At 38.4% G+C, this 21,841-nt stretch overlaps 1 protein-coding gene and 1 pseudogene across 2 annotated transcripts in view; both read left to right on the top strand.

Annotated features, from left to right (window-relative positions):
* The window catches only part of LOC126457303 (2-phosphoxylose phosphatase 1), a 110,784-nt gene that overhangs the window by 27,619 nt on the left and 61,324 nt on the right, over nucleotides 1–21,841 (top strand). For both annotated transcript variants that reach the window (XM_050093487.1, XM_050093486.1), the window contains exon 3: nucleotides 3,867–4,074. In XM_050093487.1, coding sequence (XP_049949444.1) covers nucleotides 3,867–4,074 — 208 coding nt within the window. The remainder of the gene's footprint in view (nucleotides 1–3,866; nucleotides 4,075–21,841) is intronic.
* LOC126458784 (5S ribosomal RNA) lies at nucleotides 4,174–4,291 on the top strand (annotated as a pseudogene).

The following is a 21,841-nucleotide window of genomic DNA, read 5'->3' as shown; positions in this document are numbered from 1 at the left end:
AACATTGACTGCATGTGCATCATGGAGCATTGGTGCAGAACTTTTGAACTAACTATCATTAATATTCATCCATATAAGTCGGCAAGTCAGTATTGTAGAAAAAATGCCAAAAACAGAGGTGTATGTATCTTTTCTAAATCAAGTATCAGGTACAAAAGAAGGTGTAAAGCTGAATTATGGAGGGTGGAGAATCATTTTGAACCAGCAGCTGTAGAGTTGTATGAAATACAGGGAAAAGTTATAGTTATAGCAGTATACAGACCACCTACTGGGGACACAGACATATTCATTAATCAATTAGAAACACTGCTTAACATTCTTTTTACTGAAAGAGCCACTGTAGTTGTCTGTAGGGATTCCAACATAAATCCAATGAATGAAAGTAGGCTAAAAAATCAATTCCTAAATCTATTATGTAGTTTCGGTCTGTTTCCACACATACACGAGCCCTCAAGAATAACAGATAATATGAACAGTCTTATAGATAATATATTTTCAAATGTACAATCCACAGAAGTAGGAGGAACAAATATTGATTTGAGATTATCAGACCATAATGCTCTTATCTTCAAAATTCCTTCAATGCCACTGCAAGCATAAAAGTGTACTTCATGTATAAAAGAAAATTTTCCACTGAAAACTGTGTAGAATTTACAAATATCCTAACTAGTGAGTCCTGGGAAGAAGTGCTGTCCCTAACAAATACGAAGATGCATATAACACTTTTTCTTCAATTTTCATGGGATATTTCAAAATGAGCTTTCCAAAGAAGCTGTCCAGAATCACATCACATCACAATACAAAGCCAAGTTCTTGGATCACAGTTGGCATCAAAACTACTTGTGGAACTCTAAAAAGACTACATTCAAAATTGAAGACATCTACAGAGCCACAGTTCATAGAATATGTTAAGAATTACAAGAGGGTGTATCTAAAAGTAATTGCCAAGGCAAAATTTATGAGTAATGACAACTTTATAAGACAGTCTGATAACAAATCAAAAGCCATATGGGTTATTGCGAAGACTGAAACAGGAAAGAAGTGCGAAGATCAGGATATCATTCTTAAAAACACAGAAAATGGCAATATTAAAAAACAAGATTTGCCAAATTACATCAACATTTATTTCAAAAATTCAACTTCATTAAGTTTGAAATTTAGAAACCAAGGAAAACCTGAATTTCCAAAAGCTGCTTGTAGCATGAGGATATATCCAACAGATGAACATGGAGTGTTCAAAGTAATAAAAGCTTGAAACCTAAAATGTCAGCAGGAGTAGATGAGGTGATTGTTTGTATCATAACAATGACAGCTGCACAAATTGCAAGGCCCTTGGCATACATAGCCAACTTATCATTTAGTGAAGGAGTGTTACCAGAAAGGATGAAAATGTCAAAAGTGGGGCCATTATTCAAAAACGGCGACAAGCAAAGGCAGAAAACTATTGGCCAATATCCCTCCTTCCAGTATTTTCCAAAATAATAGAAAAATTTATGAAGCACAGAATCAACAAATACCTAAAAGACCATAAGTTATTAAATAGAAATAAACATGGCTTGCAGGTTGGTAAAAATACAGAATCAGCACTAATGTGTTACACTGAACAAATAGTCAAAAATCTAGAAAAAGACAACAGCATAGTAGGAATAAATTTAGATCTCTCCAAAGCATTTGGCACTGTCAATCACAACATTCTTTTAGAAAACTGGAAGCATTAGGTATTCATGGGACAGGGAAAAAGTGGTTTGAATCATACCTTAAAACAGAACACAGATTGTAGGACTGATGTCAGATTACTCTAATCACAAAATAAATTTAGTATCAGATGCAGAAAAAAAGTGGAAATAGGAGTGCCACAAGGCAGTATTCTAGGTCCCTTATTGTTCCTTGTCACATAAATGACTTTCACACCTTAGATGGAGCAGCAAAGGCCATACTGTTCGCAGATGACTAGTGTGATAATAGTTGCACCAAAGCAGATGCTGCAAACAACTACTGATCAAGTAATAAGTAATGTCCACACTTGATTCAGTGCAAACCGCTTGACATTAAATGCAAATAAAACAAATTATATGCAGTTTCGGAAAATATGTCAAAATATAAATCTTGATCTGTTTGTTGGGTGACAAGGCTATAGACAGAGAGGCATCAATAAAATTGCTGGGGACTCATGTAGATGAAAATCTTAATTTTAGTGATCGTGTAATGAAACTTGTGCAGAAACGTAACTCAGCCCATTTTGCTCTTAGAATTATTGCAAATGTTTGTACTGCAGAGGGTGCCAGGATGCCATATTTTGCTATTTTCAGTCTCTTGCAACATACGGAATAATATTTAGGGGTTCCATCTAAAACAAATCTTTCTGTTACAGAAGAGGGCTATCCGAATAATAACACACAGTCATCCACAAACACAATGCAAACCCTTATTTAACAAGCTTAAAGTTCTAACAATACCTTCCTTATATATATCAAAATGTGTTTTATATGTTAGGGGCCACCTTGCAGATTTTCAGACAAATGACGACTTGCATAACTACAATACTCAAAATAGCACAGCACTGTGTACGCAGCAAACAAAAAGACCACACTCACAAAGGAATGTGAGCCATATTGTTACAAAACCCTACAACATACTGCCAGCCGACATCAGAAAGCTAGAAGATGAAAACAGATTTAAAGTAGAATTTAAAGTATTTCTACTTGAACAGTGTTTTTACTCAGTAAATGACTATTTAGGTCAATAAATAATTCTAATAATATTTATATTAAGGCAAAACTGAAAACACTGTCTTCCATCCCCTAAAGTTTCTGTTAATTTTTTAAATCTGATGGACAGCTGTTGAGTGTGATAAAATCTTTACTGAATAGATGTAGTGAATATAAGGGCTTCCTGTTTAGAAAAGACAAAAGACATGCAGTTACAATCCTGTTAGTATACATGTATAAAAAATTGTATTACTGTGTCTTGTATGACCAACTATTATTCTTTGTACCTTTTTTGTACAATGTTGTATGTATTGTTCTTTCTACTACTTAATGTAAAATTTTGTATGTTCCTTTTTCACAAATTGTTTACCATAAATTTACATGTACTTCTGGACAACACTCATACCACATTTATTGTCTACTGATGGATAAATAAATAAATAAATAAAAAGTACATGACAAATGCCTGCTCTTGGTTTGGCTGTGGTTATTCCTCTGCTTTTCCACTTCACAATCACATCACTGAATGGACATGAAAAGTTTTAGAAAGGTTGAAGTGTCACTGATGGATTTATTAGTCAAGTGACATCCAATTAGTAGTCCATGTTTGAAATCACTGAGCTCTCCTGACTGACCCATACTGCTGTTAGTGCTTCTTTCCTGACAACACATATCCACATCTCTTATTACATTAGTGTGTCTGCCTCTCATGTTATCAAGTCATCAATTCCACAGTACCTAAGGGTGTCCGGATACTTTTGATCTGATAGTGAATGTCAATATGTCATGTGCTAAAAGTAGGGCTTTGATTTATGCCATATGATGAACTATGGACCAGTAATTCTATATTTAATATGTTGTTGAAAGTACAGCTACAGAGCTACAAATAGTTAACATGTCTCCATATAACGAAAATGTGTAATTGTGTGGCTTTTAGTCCATAATGTCATCCAAATCAAGAACTTTAGTAATCCAGTGTTTTATTATAATCACAGTCTAAAATTATCATTCAAATATATAAAACATGTTTCAGTTGTAACTTAGCAGTCACCTGCAGGATCTAATCAGTTCAAATTTTACTGTCCCAGTCTTCTAAAACAGATTAATTGCCAGACTGTAATTGTAACATGAAATATGTTTTTCTGTATCCCTGTACAGGTCAAGTACCTAGCAACAATCTGTCACTGGAAGCCATATTGATATTCTTGAGGCATGGAGATAGAGGTCCTCTCTCACATGTTCGAAATGTCTCAACTGTCAATTGTGCAGTTGATTTATCAGGTGTTGATCATGACCGCACAGTACGGCAACTGCAGCAGCTTCTACACAACGCAAGTTCGCCCCAATTAATGGGGCCATTTCATGGGTAAGAAATTACTCTTTTTAATAATAATATTCTGTCTGTCTTAAGAGGCTACTTATTTTTTTTTTTTTTGGGGGGGGGGGGGAGGGGAGGGGATTAACTGCCAACGGTCTTGCCACAGTGGTAACACTGGTTCCCATCAGATCGCCGACGTTAAGCATTGTCGGGCTGGGCTAGCACTTGGATGGGTGACCATCCGGTCTGTCGAGCACTGTTGGCAAGTGGGGTGCACTCGGCCCTTGTGAGGCAAACTGAGGAGCTACTTGATTGAGAAGTAGTGGCTCCGGTCTCGTAAACTGACATACAGTCAGGAGAGTGGTGTGCTGAACACGTGCCCCTCCGTATCCGCATCCATTGACACCTGTGGGCAGAGGATGACTTGACAGCCAGCCAGTACTATTGGGCCTTCCAAGACCTGTTCGGACGGAGTTGAGTTTTAGTTTTTTTAGATTAACTAAGATTTCTGTGAAAATCAGAAATGCAGTCTAAGATACAACATCTAAAGTGAAGAGTCTCTTTTAAATACATCACTTTTGTTTTGTGAAAATAACACAGATATCTGCATATAGAAATTCAATGTGTTTAGTGCAGGGAAGTAAGAGTGCCTTTTGATGTTACAGCTATATTTGAGCTACTGAAATGTAAGAACATATTGCTCACATGCATCTATACTCTTCAGAAAATCAGTAGAACAAGTTTAAGCTGCTTCCCTGATGAAGAGTTACAACCTCTGCAGGAAGTATAACCCTCGTAGTCAAATGTCCATATACAAAACTATTGTATTTGTCAGAGTCGTGTAACCTTTCTGCATCTCTTAATCAGGGAACCAGGGAGCTTTTATTTGGTCTGTGTACACTCACAGAGAATTAATAGAATGCAATACTAAATGTCCATTAGTTATATCTGACAGTTTCCAAAAAGTGATTTGTGTACTGGTATGAAAATCTGTACTACCAGTATCAACTGTGTTCCTGGGGAGTATAGCTCGACATTTAATTCCATTCCAAAAGATGATAATGCGGCACAGGTATTGGAATTCTAACCCACTGCTCCCTGCTTTATGATTGACATTTCAGTTAGTTGAATGGTGGGGGCCAACTGCCTGCTTATTGAATTTCGTTTTTGAATACCATGTACTCACTGTGAGGCCTAATTTGCATGTATATAATGCAGAGCCTTGTCAAGCATGGCTGGTTCCACACCTGCAGCATACTGCAGTCTGTTACAAAGTTATTTTATTCAAGCTATAAAGGGATGCAAGAGATGATGTCTCAAACATTGTTATAATAACAGAATTTGCAAAAATTCCAAGGCAATGTTAACAGGTCTTTTGAAGAAACCATCATGAAAAATAATAACATGATTACCATATATTGCTCCACAGCCTGATAAAAATGTAGGAGCTTCTTGCATTTTGCTTGACACCTTGGGCATGTGGACCCACACCAGTTTTGTTTTTGTCTCCATACAAACAGGTTCTTTAGGTGCAATGAACTGAGATTACAATAGAGTCTGGAAAGTAGGGAGAAATCACCATATTACTTTGTTTGCCATACATGTCACAGACTGCACTTCGTATTCAAATCTAGCAACAGCTGCGGAAAATGTTGTCCACACAAGTTGTAAAACTCAACATGTCACTTATATAACTGAAGGTGTGAGATAAATAAGGCTTCATTTAGTGCAGGGGTGTCCAACCTGCAACCTGCAGGCTGCGTGCGTCCCAAAGCAAGTATCAATGCAGCCCAGGAAATGAGCAACTATCAGAAAATTTGTAAAATAGTAATAATAATAATAATAATAATAATAATAATAATAATTCTTTATAGAACGAGCAGAAACTAGCAAAATACACAAAGCAATCACTCATATGAATACATCGGCTACACCACTGCAATTTCATAACCACTTCTACAACCCTTTAGATCACATAACATCAACAGATACAAAGAAAGTAAATTGGGAAAAGAAAACACTACATGGCAAGCACCTGTATCATCTAACACAGCCACACATTGATCAAGACGCATCCAACACATGGCTAAGAAAAGGAAATATATACAGTGAGATTGAAGGATTCATGATTGCAATACAGGATCAAACAATAAACACCAGATATTACAGAAAGAATATTATTAAAGATGCCAATACCACAACAGATAAATGCAGACTTTGCAAACAACAAATAGAAATGGTAGATCACATCACAAGCGTATGTACAATACCAGCAAATACAGAATACCCCAGAAGACACGACAATGTAGCAAAAATAATACATCAACAACTAATAAAACAACAGGTTCCCACATACAAGTATGCATCACAAAATGTACTGGAGAATGATGAATACAAATTATACTGAAACAGAACCATTATAACAGATAAAACAACACCACATAACAAACCTGACATCATACTCAACAATAAAAAGAAGAAATTAACACAACTAATCGAAATTTTCCATACCCAATACAACAAATATACAGAAGAAAACAGGAGAAAAAATTGAAAATACATCCAACTGGCTGAGGAAGGCAAGGACATGTGGCATCAGGATAAAGTTGACATTGTACCAATTATACTATCAACTACAGGAGTCATACCACACAATATCCATCAGTACATCAACGCAATACAGCTACATCCAAACGTATATATACAACTACAGAAATTTGTAATTATTGATACATGTTCAATTACCCGAAAGTTCCTAAATGCAATGTAACATATACCTCACAGTTAAAAGGAAGTCATGCTTGATCAAGGTCTGCGTCACTTTCCATTTTTAACCAGACATAATGTCTGAGAAAGGAAAGATAATAATAATAATAATAATAATCCATAACATTCTGTTTATGTAAAGTTATGATAAATTGAATTTGAAACTCCTACCTCATGATGCCATTCTCTCTTTGGTCCAGCCCACTCTTAACATTCGACATCTTTTATGAACAGTATGGATACAGTGCCAGAACGTTTTCAGATGGAATGCATAGAGCTGCAGTCTGACATCCAATTAAAAGAAATATTTGATCATGTATCTTTGTTGGACTTTCACAAATCATACCTGCCCAGAGACAAATATTCCCTGCTGCACACTCACACGTAATATATGTCATCTTTGTTTGGAAGCTTGTACATTTGTGAACGGATTTTTTCAAGAGACAAGCACACAAAGAGTAAAAATACAACCAAAATTTCATCTAAAAGTCTTGAGAACACCCTGAGAATTGCAACAACTTTGATCAAATGAGATACTGATACATTTCCAAATTCAGAGCCAAATGTCCCATTAATCCCATGAATTGTACTTAACTTACACTGATCAGCCAGAACATTATGACCACTGACCTACTTTTGTTATAAAGCTGTCCAGACAATAGCAGTGTTAGACACACGAACAGTGCATGTAGTATCAGTGTTCATACTGTCCCTGTGTAGAATGGGGAAGATGCACACTCTGTCTGAGTTTGACTTATGGCAGACTGTGATGGCCAAGAGGCTTGGCACAAGCATTTTAGAAACTGCACAACTTGTTGGGTATTCAAAGAGTTCTGTGGTGAGTGTCTTCAACATGTGGTGAAACCAAGATGAAACTACATCCAAATGTCGTGGGTTGGGCAGCCACCCCTCATTACAGACGTTGGACATCGTAGGCTGGGCAGACTGGTAAAACAGAAAAGACAGTGAAATGTGGCAGAACTAACATCAAATTTTAATGCTGAGCAGATCCTGAGTGTGTCTGAAGAGACAGTGCATCTAACACTTCTAACAATGGGCCTCCGCAGCTGACAACTCATGCATATACTAATGTTAAATGTTAACATCGTGACATCATCAACTACAACTGAAATGGGCAAGTGACCATCAGCACTGGGCATTGGTGCAGTGGCAGAGTGTTGCATCGTCTGATGACTCTTGATAATTTCTTCATCATGCCAAGGGATAACATGAATCTGTCATCTTCCAGGGGAACAGCTCCTTGACACCTGTACTGCTGGTGGCGGCTCCATTATGCTCTAGGAAACATTCATATGGGCATCCACGAGTCCAGTGGAGCTCGTGCAAGGCACTAGGATGGCCAAGGAATATGGTACACTAGTTGCAGAACACGTACACCAGTTCATGGCGATCATGTTTGCTGACGGCAGTGGCATTTTTCAACAGGATAATGCACCATGCCACAAGGCCAGAAGTGTGTGGAGTGGCTCAAGGACCACAGGGGCTGGTTCCAGTTGGTGTGCTGCCCCCCCCCCCCCCCCCCCCTCCCAACTTGTCAGATCTGAACCCAATCGAACACATCTGGGATGTGATTGAATATTGCGTCAGAGCTCATTGGGAATTATTTATTTTTTATTTTTTTATTTTTATTTATTGTATTAAAAATAGGTGACTTATGTGTGCAGATGTAGTGCCAACTCCTCCAGTGATCTACCAACACCTCATTGCTTCCATGTCACAACATGTCACCACTGTTATCCATGGCAAATGTGGTCATAATGTTCTGGCTGATCAGTATATACGTAAAATTATCAATGAAATCTCATATATAAAATCTCAGATTAACTCCATGTTCCTTTTATAGAATAAAGAATCATAAATTAATAAATTATAAATTACTTAAATGTATTAATTACATACCTTTGACTGTGTCCCTCTCTCGTCACCCCCAATTTTTTTTCCCTCAGCAGTTAGTTTTAGTGTGAAGTATATTATGTCTTCTTCCAATGTGGCCCAGATAGAGTAAAATATTGGACACCCCTGATTTAGTGTGAGAAATTAATGTCTTCCTTTAAAGTCCTTACACAGTTTGTCTTGTGTGCATTAGTTTTATTTTATTTTTATTTAGTGACTTACAAGAGCACACTTTGGATCTGGTCTTTTGTAAGAATGATGGGTAAGGGTGGATATGAATTGTGCTTCACAGTGGACTACACAACATTTATCCTCTGTGCCCTGTCACATTAGATGTGTTGTGATTGTGATGTGACTTATACACTGTTGTGACATGTCTATTTATCCATTAGTATGTCACCTCTGTATGACTGTACAAGTAGAGTGTTGGAGACAACTACACAAATAAATAATCCAAGTACCATAACTATATTTACAAGGTCCAGTAGCATTAATGTGACCATTGTTTAAGTTCATCATCAATGTGCAATAACAACTCACAGATGGCAGGTCATCAACACTAATAGTGGAGGCTATATAAAGCGTGTTGGGGGGATGTGAAAAACAGTACAGTTATTGTTATGTGGAAACAGAGTAATTAATCTGATGTCCAAAAGGGCATGATCATTGGCTTTCAGGTCCTGGGTGGAAGCATTTCCAAAATGACTAAGTTACCATGCATGGCAAAATGGTGCTACCCGAAACCAGTGTTGAGGCTACTGCAGAGCATTGCAGACCAGAGATGACAGGAGTGAACAATAGCTGTGGAGATGTGTCCCGGTAAATAGACATACAACTGTTGAGCAACTTGCCACCGAGGTGAACCACAGGGCACCAACAGTGTCTCCTGTTCAGTGAATGTTGCTGCATGTGGGTCTCCAAAGCAGGTGCCTGGTTCTCGCACCCATGCTGACTGTTGTTCGTTGGCGATAAAGGCTACGTCAGTACTGAGTCTGGACGCCCACTCAGTGGCTATAGAAGGCCTTTTCAGATGACAGATGGCCAGTGGCACATACAGCATGAAATGGCTGAAAGCAAATACCCTGCAACAGTCGTTGGAAGGGTCCAGGCCATTATGGTCTGGGGAATGTTTTCATGACCTATCCTTGGGGACCGTATCCACCCTGCATGTCCTCTCACCACCAAACTCCCTGGATTTAAACGCAATAGAGAATCTGTGGGACCTCCTCAACTAGGTTGTTTCCACCATGGATCTGCAACTGAGAAAACTAGCATAGCTGGCCATGGCACTGGAGTTGTCATGGCTCCACAGAACCTCACTGACTTTCTTCCTGCACATCTTACAGCAGTCTGTGCTGTAAAAGGTGGTTATTCAGACTTTTCATAGGTGACCAAATTAATGTGACTGGACAGTGTGTTAGAACACTCCAAACAAAACCTAGAACTCTGGTATAACTGAACACAAATCTCTCCTTTTGGAACAAGTAACCTCAAACAACTAAGTCCATAACTAGACAATGCAATACAAGTCTGATAGATCCTCTTACAAGTCCACCTCTACCAAGTTGCATTCTGAGATGGCTTACTTGAGGTCCACTCTACTGGCAGTGGTACTGCTCGCCGATGACTGCCACAGGAGATAGCACGCTGGCTTCCTGGCATGGGCTTTGACTTTGGACCTCCATGAACTCACTGTACTCACTAAGGGCTGAGTGTAGACTGACTGTTGAAGCCTGATGGCGCTGGCTATATTATCTTGTGGATGAATACTTTCAATCCAGGTAACTGATTGCTGCTGTTTGTGATGACAGCCAGCTTGCTTATTGGCTTCCAGTAATTGATTGGTATCTATGGAAGGCATGGCACTGTAGTTCTATTGGCCATGGTGCTCTCTTAGGGCAGCTGTCAATATCAACCTTGTTGAACAATCGGACTTGTGATTATGCAACCAGGAATGTCATCCTGTATCACAGGGTGTCACCTGGCGAGTGCTGGAGGATGTAGCTTTCCTGCCACCTCATGTGAAGGGATTTGCCATTGGTGTGGTCTGAAACTGTGACTGGGGTGACGTTCATCTGGTGCCCAGTCATCGGTTGATGTAGTAGGTTGCTGCCTCTGGGCAGCAAAGCAGCAAAATGTCCTCTTTCCCCGCCCTCACCCCACCCCTCCTGCAGGATTACGGGACAAAAGCACATGGAACTGAGAATGGTTCTTTGATGAAGTGAACCAAAAGAACTGATAAATGAGTGTAGGTCAGTAGCTTATGGACAGCAGGCGCACTCGGGCCAGCCCACCTGTGGCACTGACAGTTAAATGAAGGCCCAGACAGGTTGTTGCTGTAACACAGGAGGGAAGCCAGGAGCACAAGAAGCACCACAGTACTGGAATACAGAGCCAGATACAACGTGCAGCCCGTTGAGCTTGGAAGACCCACCTGGTAGTGCTGCAGCCCTGAGAAAAGAGAACCCAGAATGAGAGCAAAACAGAATAGTGATATCCACTTGAAGAACCACAACAGAAGGGCCCTACATGGAGGCCAGTGGCAGATGGAGAGAGCTGTCATTAGGTCCACCCAAAGTGCCATAGTGGAGGTAAGGCATATGGAGTTGGTCATATAGGATGACACAGGATCTCATAGCACAAAATGAGCAGTGGTGTCCAACATGATGGGTGAGAAAGGCCATCCACCTTGTAGATCTGCTGAAGCACCAGGGTGATTGGGGGGGGGGGGGCATCCTTAGGTTGCCCCAGCAAGTGATGTATGGTTACCCATTGGAAGTATCTGGAATGACCAACCAATTTACATCCCATAGGGATCAACTGGAATGTAAGGGTAGCTGAGACCCTGGTGTCAGTGGCTCCAGTCCAGACAGGGAAGGAGGCAGTGGGTACCACTGTTGGTCACATCTGAGATCCTTGGGGGGTGCTTGAATCATGGTCACAGAAACCCAGATGCTGGAATAGATTGCCCAAAAAGTTAGCTGATGTATGTGAATACGTGACAAGAAACTGCACTTGCACACTGACTGAACAGTACCGTACTTCTACATGACAGCTACCATGAAGTGGCTCTTGACGGTTGTTATTGTGAAATGAATTCACTTACTGTGACTATGTATTAGTGCCATTGACTAATGGTAAATGAAAATTCACCTTAACAACTCTGGCTATCCAATGATGCCCCCAGGCTGATCCAAACTTCCATATCCCATGCAGTCATAACCCCTATGCTTGCATATTCATGAAACTAAGCACAGGAAGACAAATGTGTTTTGTATCATCATTTTAGCCCTGCCAGACTCAATTACATCATTAACGGTGACAGTGCCTGTGTTTATATAGTAAGTGCGTTGTTACAATACATTGTGTTGTAGTAAATGTAGTTACTGCATAAACACAGCCACTGTCAACATTGTGGTTATTACTGCTTTTGAGAGTACTTGAAGAAAACAATTATGCACAAGTATATGCATCAATAATAGACTGAGATAATCCAGTATCTATTTGAAATTTAAAAAAAATGTCCATTAATGCCTAAATTCACAAAAATTGCTTCAACAAAATGTTCAAGAACTGAGGCCATGGAACAGATGAACAAAAGAACAATTAGGTTCATCATTATCCACATAGTGTGTAACAAAATCTACAATAGAACAAACATCTTGAGTAGTCTCACCATGAGAATATAGTAATCAAACAAAGTTTGCATTATTGTCAAAACTATTAGTATAAGAATCAGGTTCCTGAGCCTGAGTAGGCAAAGTCACATGAAAACAAAGGGTCACCTGTAACAGCAGGTGGATCTGTACGGCGCAGTATCTGTGAACATACTTCAGCTTTATGACCCTGGTTGTGGCTAAAAAGGCAGTGCAGGCATATGAAAGGATAAGATGGCCTGTTATGGTGGATGAAACACTGGGCACAAGATTTGATGGGTGACACCAGATTACTGGCAAGCGACAAGTACTGGTTCTGTGGTGTAGCCCAATGTTGTACTGACAAGTGACTAATGGAGGAAGCAGAGTCTGGGTCTTGATGACTGTCCAATGCCTAGGTGGCAGATGACCAGCTGAAGGGTAGGGGGTAGGAAGATATCCTGAGGTGTGGCCCAAGGTCTATGAGAGTGGCTCTGAAGACCTGGCTGAGCACAGTGGGTAACTGCATTATACTGAAAAGTCACCTGAAACACACTGGAATTATCACACTGAAATGCCTGCGCAGAGCTGCAGTGCTTTTTCAGAAGTTTGCTCTGTGATTAAACAGTCATTTAATGAGGGATTGTACAGGCAAAGGAAGTTGCTCTGAAGCAATGAGTGCGGAGTGTGATTAGTAACATGTCCCTGACTACTGAATCTGCAAAACCAGGCAAAGGTCAGATTGCAACACGTTACCTGGCAGTCATGAGCTAGGCCTTACAAAGAGGCAATACATTCATTATATGGTTCTCTAGATGTTTATATACAAAGAAAAAATCCTCTGGTCTGTTGCTGCCACAGAAAGGTTATCTTGGAAAAATTTGCCTAGTTACGTTTTATGTCTGAACAATTAAATTCACGCAGATGTTTATCCAGAAAAAGTTATATTGTAAGTTCAAACACAGGAGCACCAGTGGTAGTGAAGAAAAATACCCATTCATTACATCAACTTGAAGTCCATACACAGTGAAGCTTTGATCCAAGCAGTCCACATAGCAGGTCCAATGGTCCCATGATGGGTCGAACTGAAAAATGCAGTGGCTGGACACTGAACATGTAGGTTGTGCTGCAGCTCATGTTCCAAGTGGGGTTGCAAGCAGGCCTGAGCATCTGCCAACATGTGCAGTACAGTCTGCAGGGAGTGGAGGAGAGTAAACATGGGAACAGAAAAGTCTACAGGTTCTGTCTCCTGGAATAAGACACACACAATAAGAATTCACAGCAAGGTACATGCAACCAATCCTTGAAGGGAACAAAGCACTGTCCAGAGTTTTAGTCCAAGTCACTAAGGAAATGGGGAACCCATGTACAAAACAACCCGAGATCAGAGCAAGCACACTGTGCCACAGCAACCATGAAGAAATGAGAAGTACCTTGATGGAGACAGCCACAAGTCAGTGCAAAGTACTAGACAACAGTCAGCAAAAATGGTCACTACTTGAGCAGTGCCAGAGAAGAAGCTTTGCACCACAATACCAAGAAGTTGCAAAATCCGTAGACTGTGGATCAAAACTGACTGTGCCACTTTTGTGACATAGGTGCACCACAATTACAATGTATCTCTCTGTCCAGTAGCATGTCACCTCAAAAACAACTATGTCAGTGTAGTGTCAGAGACAACTACACAAATAAAGTACCATAACTGTGTTTGTTAGAATGAAACATAGAACTTGGGTATAACTGAACTCAAATCTCTCTTCTTGGAACACGCAACTTCAAACTTCTAGTCCATAACTAGACAATGCGATACAAGTCTCATTGTTCCTGTTACAAGTCTGTCTCTACCAAGCTGTATTCTGAGATGGCTTCCTTGAGGTCCACTGTACTGGCAGCAGTACCACTCACTGATGATAACTGCATGAGGTTGCTCACTGGATTCTTGGTGTGGGCTCTGACTATGGTCCTCCACGAACAAGCTATACTCACTGCAGGCTGAATGTAGACTGATTGCAGAGGCTTGACAGCGCTGGTTATATGGTCTTACACTTGATCCCCATGACTGGCTGCTACTGGCCTTGATGACAGGTTGCTTACTCATTGGCTCTCTGCATAATGTGACATCCTCCAGTGGTTGATTGGCCTCTATGGAAGGCATGGCACTGTAGCTTTGTTAGCCATGGTGTCTTCTTAGGGCAGTCATTGCTATTGACCGTCTTAATTACCACACCTGCCGATTATGAAAAACCTGTGACACGACATAATACCATGGGATTTTGTGCAGTGAGTGTTGGATGACATGGCAGTTTGAGTCATTTCTTGTGTCATACAAGTTACTGAATTCCTATCACAGAATGTGTTATCTAAAATAAAGTGATTCAATTCTTTTTTATTTTGCTTACTTCTTCAACAATAAAAAACTATATTTCTGTTTGGGTATGTACCACCAGAAAGTGTTCATATATTATGATACACATAATTCACAAAAGTAAAATGTGCTTTTACTTTTGTTAATTTGCAGATAAGCACATAAACTAAGAGTGTGTAATTTCAGAGACTGATCATAGACATTCAAAGGGGAGACAAGAAGGTGCACTTGCTCCCTCCTGGAATCTGGTGTAGGGACTTAATTATTTACAGATTTCTTTTGTTTATCTACAACTAACTGTTAGAAATTCTAATAAGGAATCATGAAGTACATAATTACACTGACAGAAGGAAAAATGACATTCATACTCCATGTTAAGGTTGTATTTAGCACAAAAAGGGGTGCATAAAGCTGCAGAAAAAATTTTTGATCGCTTACCCTGTGATATAAAATGTCTGACAGGCAACAAAATAAAATTTTATAACAAACTGAAGAAGTTTCTCCTTGACAACTCCTGTTCTGTAGAAGAATTTATATTATTGCAATGTGTAAACTGTGGTGGGTAGGAATGTAGCCATATTTACAAATTATTTTGTGATGTGAATTTAAAATGACTCATTCCCCATCATTATGAGTGATTGTGCAGAATGATCCATGTAACATGAAACTAACTAACTAACTATCTAGCTGCCGATTTAGCATTGCAGAGCATGATAAGAAATACTGAGGCTTCAGCAATCACTATAATGCTTAGGTTTCTTGTCTCTCAAGCTGTGTGACATTTGTTTGCCATTGTGGCAGTTTTATGCTCTTTTTCTGTCAAAGCTGGTGCAAACCTTTGCAGAGCAATACCAAAAGTTGCTTTCTCACACAGACCTGCAGGAAAATACCAATGGCGCACAGAGATCATCACAAAGTCTCAGACACTCCTCTCCTTCCTCTTTCACCAGTGTAAAACAAACATAACTTTAGTGTACCTGGATGACATCTGTATGCAGTTCCCACAAGGACACTAACTCAACACTACATGACTTAATCACAAAAGTAGTTTATCTTTCATCCATGCACAATAAAGACCTATGTTAGCTTGACTGCATTCAGTTTTAAACAGCATAGTGATTTTAACAGACCATGAAGAAGATGGCTATTATAAACAGAAGTTGTACTTATCTGTGCTTCATTTATGGACCCAAATGCAACAGTCAGATTGAGAAAAATTCGTTTTCTGCACTAGAAAAAATAAAAAAAGTATGAAAATTAAAGTTAAAAAATGCTATACTCTCCAGAAGGTGGCATCCTCGTAAATTGTGTGGAGTACAACACAACAGAACAAGCAGTCATACATTTACAAATTTTGCAGCCCATTTGAGTTGCTACACAATAATGTCTCCATTTAGAGAGACACATAGCTACCACAAAAAGAAGTGTTATCGCTCTTCTGGTTGAACACAAGAGGAATTGCCACCTGGAACATATGGATAAATTGGCCATGTAGTGAAATGTCTTTTCCAGGAGGGTGATCATGAAATAAAATTTGCTAATACAAGTGTAATATTGAAAACATCACATTATCATGCCCATATGTATAGGGAGGCTATTGAGATTTATAAACACCATAATCATTTTAAAACAAAAGAGGAAGGTGTTAAATTAAATAAAATTTGGATGTCAACATTGTAACATAAGAGTGACAATCAATTACCTTCAATTGAGAATGTTACCACTACCAGAGATAACCACATAGCTGATTTCATACAATAAACTTTGGTGCCATCTACACTGTCCATATATTTGGCACTCTGAAGTTCTGGTTGCAGTTCGCCACTTTACCTCTGAAGATGTCCCCTGCAGTCAGAGAGGAAATGTTAGGAAAAAGTTTTATACATCGACGATGGCCTATTAGTCCAGAAGTTTTAATTGATGTCAGTACCATCTATGAAAGCTTACATTCTATAGTAGTATAAGTGTATGTGCCAAACTAGCTCTGCAGAAGATGAAGAGTTTGGAGAAATGTATGATGATATAAAAGAAATTATTCATATAGTTAAGGGAAATGAAAATTTAGTTGTAATGGGGCACTAGTATTCAACAGTAGGAAAAGGAAGGGAAGGGAAAATACTTAGTGAAGAGGGACTGGGGGGGGGGGGGGGGGGAGCACAGAAAGAGGAAACCTCATGGTAGAATTTTGCACAGAGCATAATTTAATCATTGCTAACACTTGGTTTGAGAACCATGAAAGAAGGCTGTATATGGGGAAGAGATCTGGAGACCACAGAAGGTTTCAGATTGGTTATACAGCGGCAAGACACAGATTTTGGAACCAGATTTTAAACTGTAAGGTATTTCCACAGACAGATGTGGACTGTGAGCACAATTTATAGGTTACAAACTGTAGTTTAAAACTGAATTAATTACAAAAAAAGCAGGAAATAAAGGAGATGGGACTTGGATAATTTGAAAGAACAAGAGGCAGTTGAGAGGTTGACTAGAACAGGAGAAAGGAATACAGTAGAAGACGAATGGGTAGCTTTAAGAGATCAAATAATGCAGCAGCAGAGGATCAAAAAAGTAAAAAGACTTGGCCTAGTAGAACTCCTTGGATAACTGGAGATATTGAGCTTAACTGATGAAAGGAGAAAACAAAAAAAGCAGCAGATTAAATAGGTGAAAAGGAATACAAACATCTAAAAAATGAGGGACAGGAAGTGCAAAATGCCTAAGCAGGAGTGGCTAGAGGACAAATGTAAGGATCTAGAAGCATATTTCACTTGGGGAAAGATATACATCACCTACAGGAAAATTAAAGAGGCCTTTGGAGAAGAAGGGAAGCAGCCATACAAAAATCATGAGCTCAGCTAAAAAACCAGTCTTAAAAAAAGAATGGAAAGTTGAAAGGTGGTGCATTAATTTAACTGGTGCAAACAATGTCTACAAGAACGAGGCAAAGTTCACTTTGCGATCTTTAAGGGAAACATTGGCAAAAGTTATGGACATGAAAGTGTTTGTAATAAGCATCCCTATGAGACATGACCTCATCAAAACATCATGTGTGAATGCAGAAATCGAAGCAACTAACCGAAAGTTCGAGAAAATATGCAAGCTCTTCAGCAATGTGGCATATATTAATGCAGACAGTCAAAAAAGAGAAGATTTCACTACCCATGGATTGCATAGAAACATGAAAGGAAAAGTAGCACTGTGCGATGCAATCATGGAACAATTAAACCGAAATCAGCCAGGCTTAGTGCAGCCTCCAATTGTAGCAGCAGCAGCAATGGAATCACCAATTTCAAATGAAGAGCATATTACTCCAATGACTTCAAGAAGTGTGGAAGCGGCAAGAAGAGGATCCCCATCTAGCCTAGTTGCAGTCCTTAAATTACAGCTTCAAAAATTACAGCAGAAACGCCATCACACTACAAGCCAACTCGCCCAACACGAAACAGGAAAGAACCACAACATTTTTCGTGGCAAGTGATTCCAGAGAAATGTTGATTTCATCTTCTAAAACATCGCTCTGGAAAGAAAACTTCAATTGTAAAAGTGTTAAAAATGATATGTCATGTGCAGCTGTCGAATATAAGGTAGGCCAAAACAACCTAGTAAATAAGTCATCGTCGAAATTTATGCTCCTGCACCAAAATGTACAATCCTTATCAAATAAAGTTAGTGAGATAGAAATATTGTTATCAGATGAACTAAAAGAAGTGTCAGTTATATGTGTTAGTGAGCACTGGTTATCAGAAAATATGTTACATCACACAAGGATAGAGGGCTTTACCCTTTCATCTTTTTTTTGTAGGAAAACCTCCATGCATGGAGGAACATGCATATATGTTAGAGAGGACGTCAAACACGATAATTTAAAGTTCACTAACCAGCTAGGGGAAGAGCAAAACTTCGAAATTTCTGCTACACAGCTGACAAATTTAAATATAATTGTTATTTGCATATATAGAAGCCCAGATGGAAACGTAACTACTTTCATTGAAAATCTTGAGAAGGCACTTAACAGTATAAAAATAGTTAGTAAAACAACCATCATATGTGGTGACTTTAATATAGATTTCAACAAGACCTCAAAAGACAGATTAACCTTGAGGCCTTATTAAAAAACCTACAATATACATACAACTATCAAATCCCCCACCAGAGTGACCAAATCGTCAACCAGTGCTATAGATCAGATACTAATAAATACAGATAAATATTTATACAAATCTGGAAATATGAATACAGGTTTCAGTGATCATTATGCACAGTTTATTGAATTCCCAATAGAGGCTGCAGGAAATACTGAACAATAAATGGCAAGAAAAGGTAGAAATTTTTGCGAGCACAACCTAGAACACTTCAGGCACTTACTAAAAAAAGAAACATGGAATTATATTGACAACTGTGAGGACACATGTAAAAAGTTTGATATGTTCATGGAAATATTCTCCCATTATTTCAATATTTCTTTTCCAGTTAAAAACCAAACATTAAAAACTAGAAAAAGAAATGATCACCATATAAAAATGGCCAGGAACAAAATGAAAGCCATGTGGAAGATAGAGAACAAGTAGGAAATGAGACCTCCCAAAATGTAAATCTCCAGGTAATCCAAGATGGCAAAAAATTACAAATCCAGAAGAAGTAGCCAATGCTTTTTATACATACTTTGCAAATATTAGCGAAAAATTACTCTCTCACATAAAATCTTCAAATAAAAATCCTGCTACAACACCATAAAATCAAAATAGAAACTGCAACTCCTTATTTCTTATTCCAACCAACCCTAAGGAAATTATACTATCAATTAGAGAGTTAAAAACAAAATTTTCAACAGGTGTGGATGAGATTCCAGATTATGTCATTAAAAATGTGGGTGACCTCATTGCAATACCATTAGCCCACATTTTCAACAGTTCATTAACAAATGGAGTCTTTCCTTCCTGCTTAAAGACAGTGAAACTGAAACCACTGTTCAAAAAGGGTAAGAAAGAAGACATAGCCAATTATAGACCTATTGCCTTGCTATCTACATTTTCGAAAATACTAGAAAAAATTTTTCATAAGAGGTTGCTAGATTTTCTAGAAAAGTGCAAAATATTATCCACAACCCAACATGGATTCTGGAAAGGCTGATCAACAGAAACAGCAATATATGAATTTCTGGGTGAAGTACTCGAAAAAATAGATAGTGGACAAAAAGTAACTGGAATATGCCTTGATCTGTTTAAGGCTTTCGACATCATAGACCACACCCTATTTCTGCAGAAGCTTGAAAGAATTGGTATCAGAGGTATGCCTAACAACTGGCTTAGATCATATCTTACTGACCACAAGCAAGTAGTAGAAATACATTTTCACAAAGAAAATAAATCAACAAGACACTATTCTGATTATAAAGCAGTAAAATATGGAGTACCGCAGGGCTCGGTACTGGGGCCCATCCTATTTTTGATATATGTAAATGACCTAACATCAGTCAACCAGTACCATAGCACTATCCAGTTTGCAGATGACACAAGCATATTAGTCAGTGGGAAGACTGCAGAGATACTACAGACAAGACTGTCTGAGGCATTAACAAATGTTGTAAACTGGTTCAACCAAAACAAACTAATAATAAATAAAAGTAAAACAGTAGCATTAAATTTTCATAATATCAAGAGAAACACTGAAGAGGATATAAGAATTCAGATGTCAGACACATATATTGCAAGTGTGCCCAATACAAAATTTCTGGGGGTCTGGCTACAGGATAATCTTAGATGGGAAACTCACATTGACAACATATTAAAGAAGCTAAGTACCATGTGTTATTTAATGAGAGTGCTAGAAAACTGCTGTCATAAGGACTGTCTAATGACAGTTTACTATTCTAATATACACTCTGTCCTAAAATATGGGATCAATTTCTGGGGTAACTCGCCATCCTGCCTAAAACTCTTCAGGATGCAAAAAAGAATAGTGAGAATCATGGCTGGAATAGAAAGGAACAAACCATGAAGACCATTATTTAAAAGGATGGGGATTCTTCCTCTTCCATGTATTTTCCTATTTGAAAGTGCAATGTTTATAAAGAAATATACAGTAATAAATCCTAGTATCCTCCCCAAAAATGAAAATGTTCATCATAATACAAGACAGAAAACTGACTTTCATGTACTCCATACAAAAACCGGCTTGTGCCAAAAAGGAACATTACACCATGGAAAAATTACCTACAATAAATTGCCAAGAGAACTTAAAGTAAAGACTGATGTAAAAAAATTTTAAAGCAACATTAAAAGAATATCTATTGACACATTGCTTTTATAGCGTGGAAGAGTTCCTCCAAAATCCTCGAGAGTCTAAGTGATGATTATGCAAATACTGTAATCATTAATACTGGTCTATAAATACATTCAGATGTAATTCTCAAGTTTCTAATGGGGTTCAAGTATAAGTTGTATACCGACTTGCCCAGTATATGAAGTAAAATTCTGTGAATGTAATTCTCTAGTGTACATGTCAATTCATAATGTAGAAGAGTTCCTCAAAAATCCTTAGAGCTTAAGTGAGGCTCATGCAAATACTTAATCATTAATATTGGCTTATACATGTATTCAGTTGTAAACTTCAAGTTTCTAATGTGGTTTAATTATAACTTACACATTGACTTGCCCAGTATATGAAGTGCTGTAAAATTTTGTGAACATAATTTTCTAGTTTCTAAAGTGTTTTAATTGTAAGATATACTTTGACCTGTCCAATATCTGATGTGCTGTACTGTACATGTAAGATTTACTGGATCAATAAATACAATACAATACAAGAGGATAGGAATGTGGCAGCTGGAAGAACTCATGACAGTGCATGTAGGGATACAAACTTGTTGCACATGATTTGTAGCATGTGACAGAATACTATTTTGGAAAAGTTGTGACATATCCTCTTTCTGTGGAGAGATCAAAGACACTTTTAAAACTCATGTGTGCCATCCCTCTTCTTCACAGTTACCCACCAATAACCCTCATTACAATATTTTTATTTATTTTTTCTTTGATCTCATTGTGTCTTCATGCCAATTTCAGTTGGTTTCCACCTTTCACTATCGGCCTACTCCCTAAGATTTCATCTTGTTTCATCCCACTCCATCCATTTC

The sequence above is a fragment of the Schistocerca serialis genome, chromosome 2 (genome assembly GCF_023864345.2).
Source record: "Schistocerca serialis cubense isolate TAMUIC-IGC-003099 chromosome 2, iqSchSeri2.2, whole genome shotgun sequence".
Classification (NCBI taxonomy): Eukaryota; Metazoa; Arthropoda; class Insecta; order Orthoptera; family Acrididae; genus Schistocerca; species Schistocerca serialis.
This window is presented reverse-complemented; position numbering and strand designations above follow the sequence as displayed.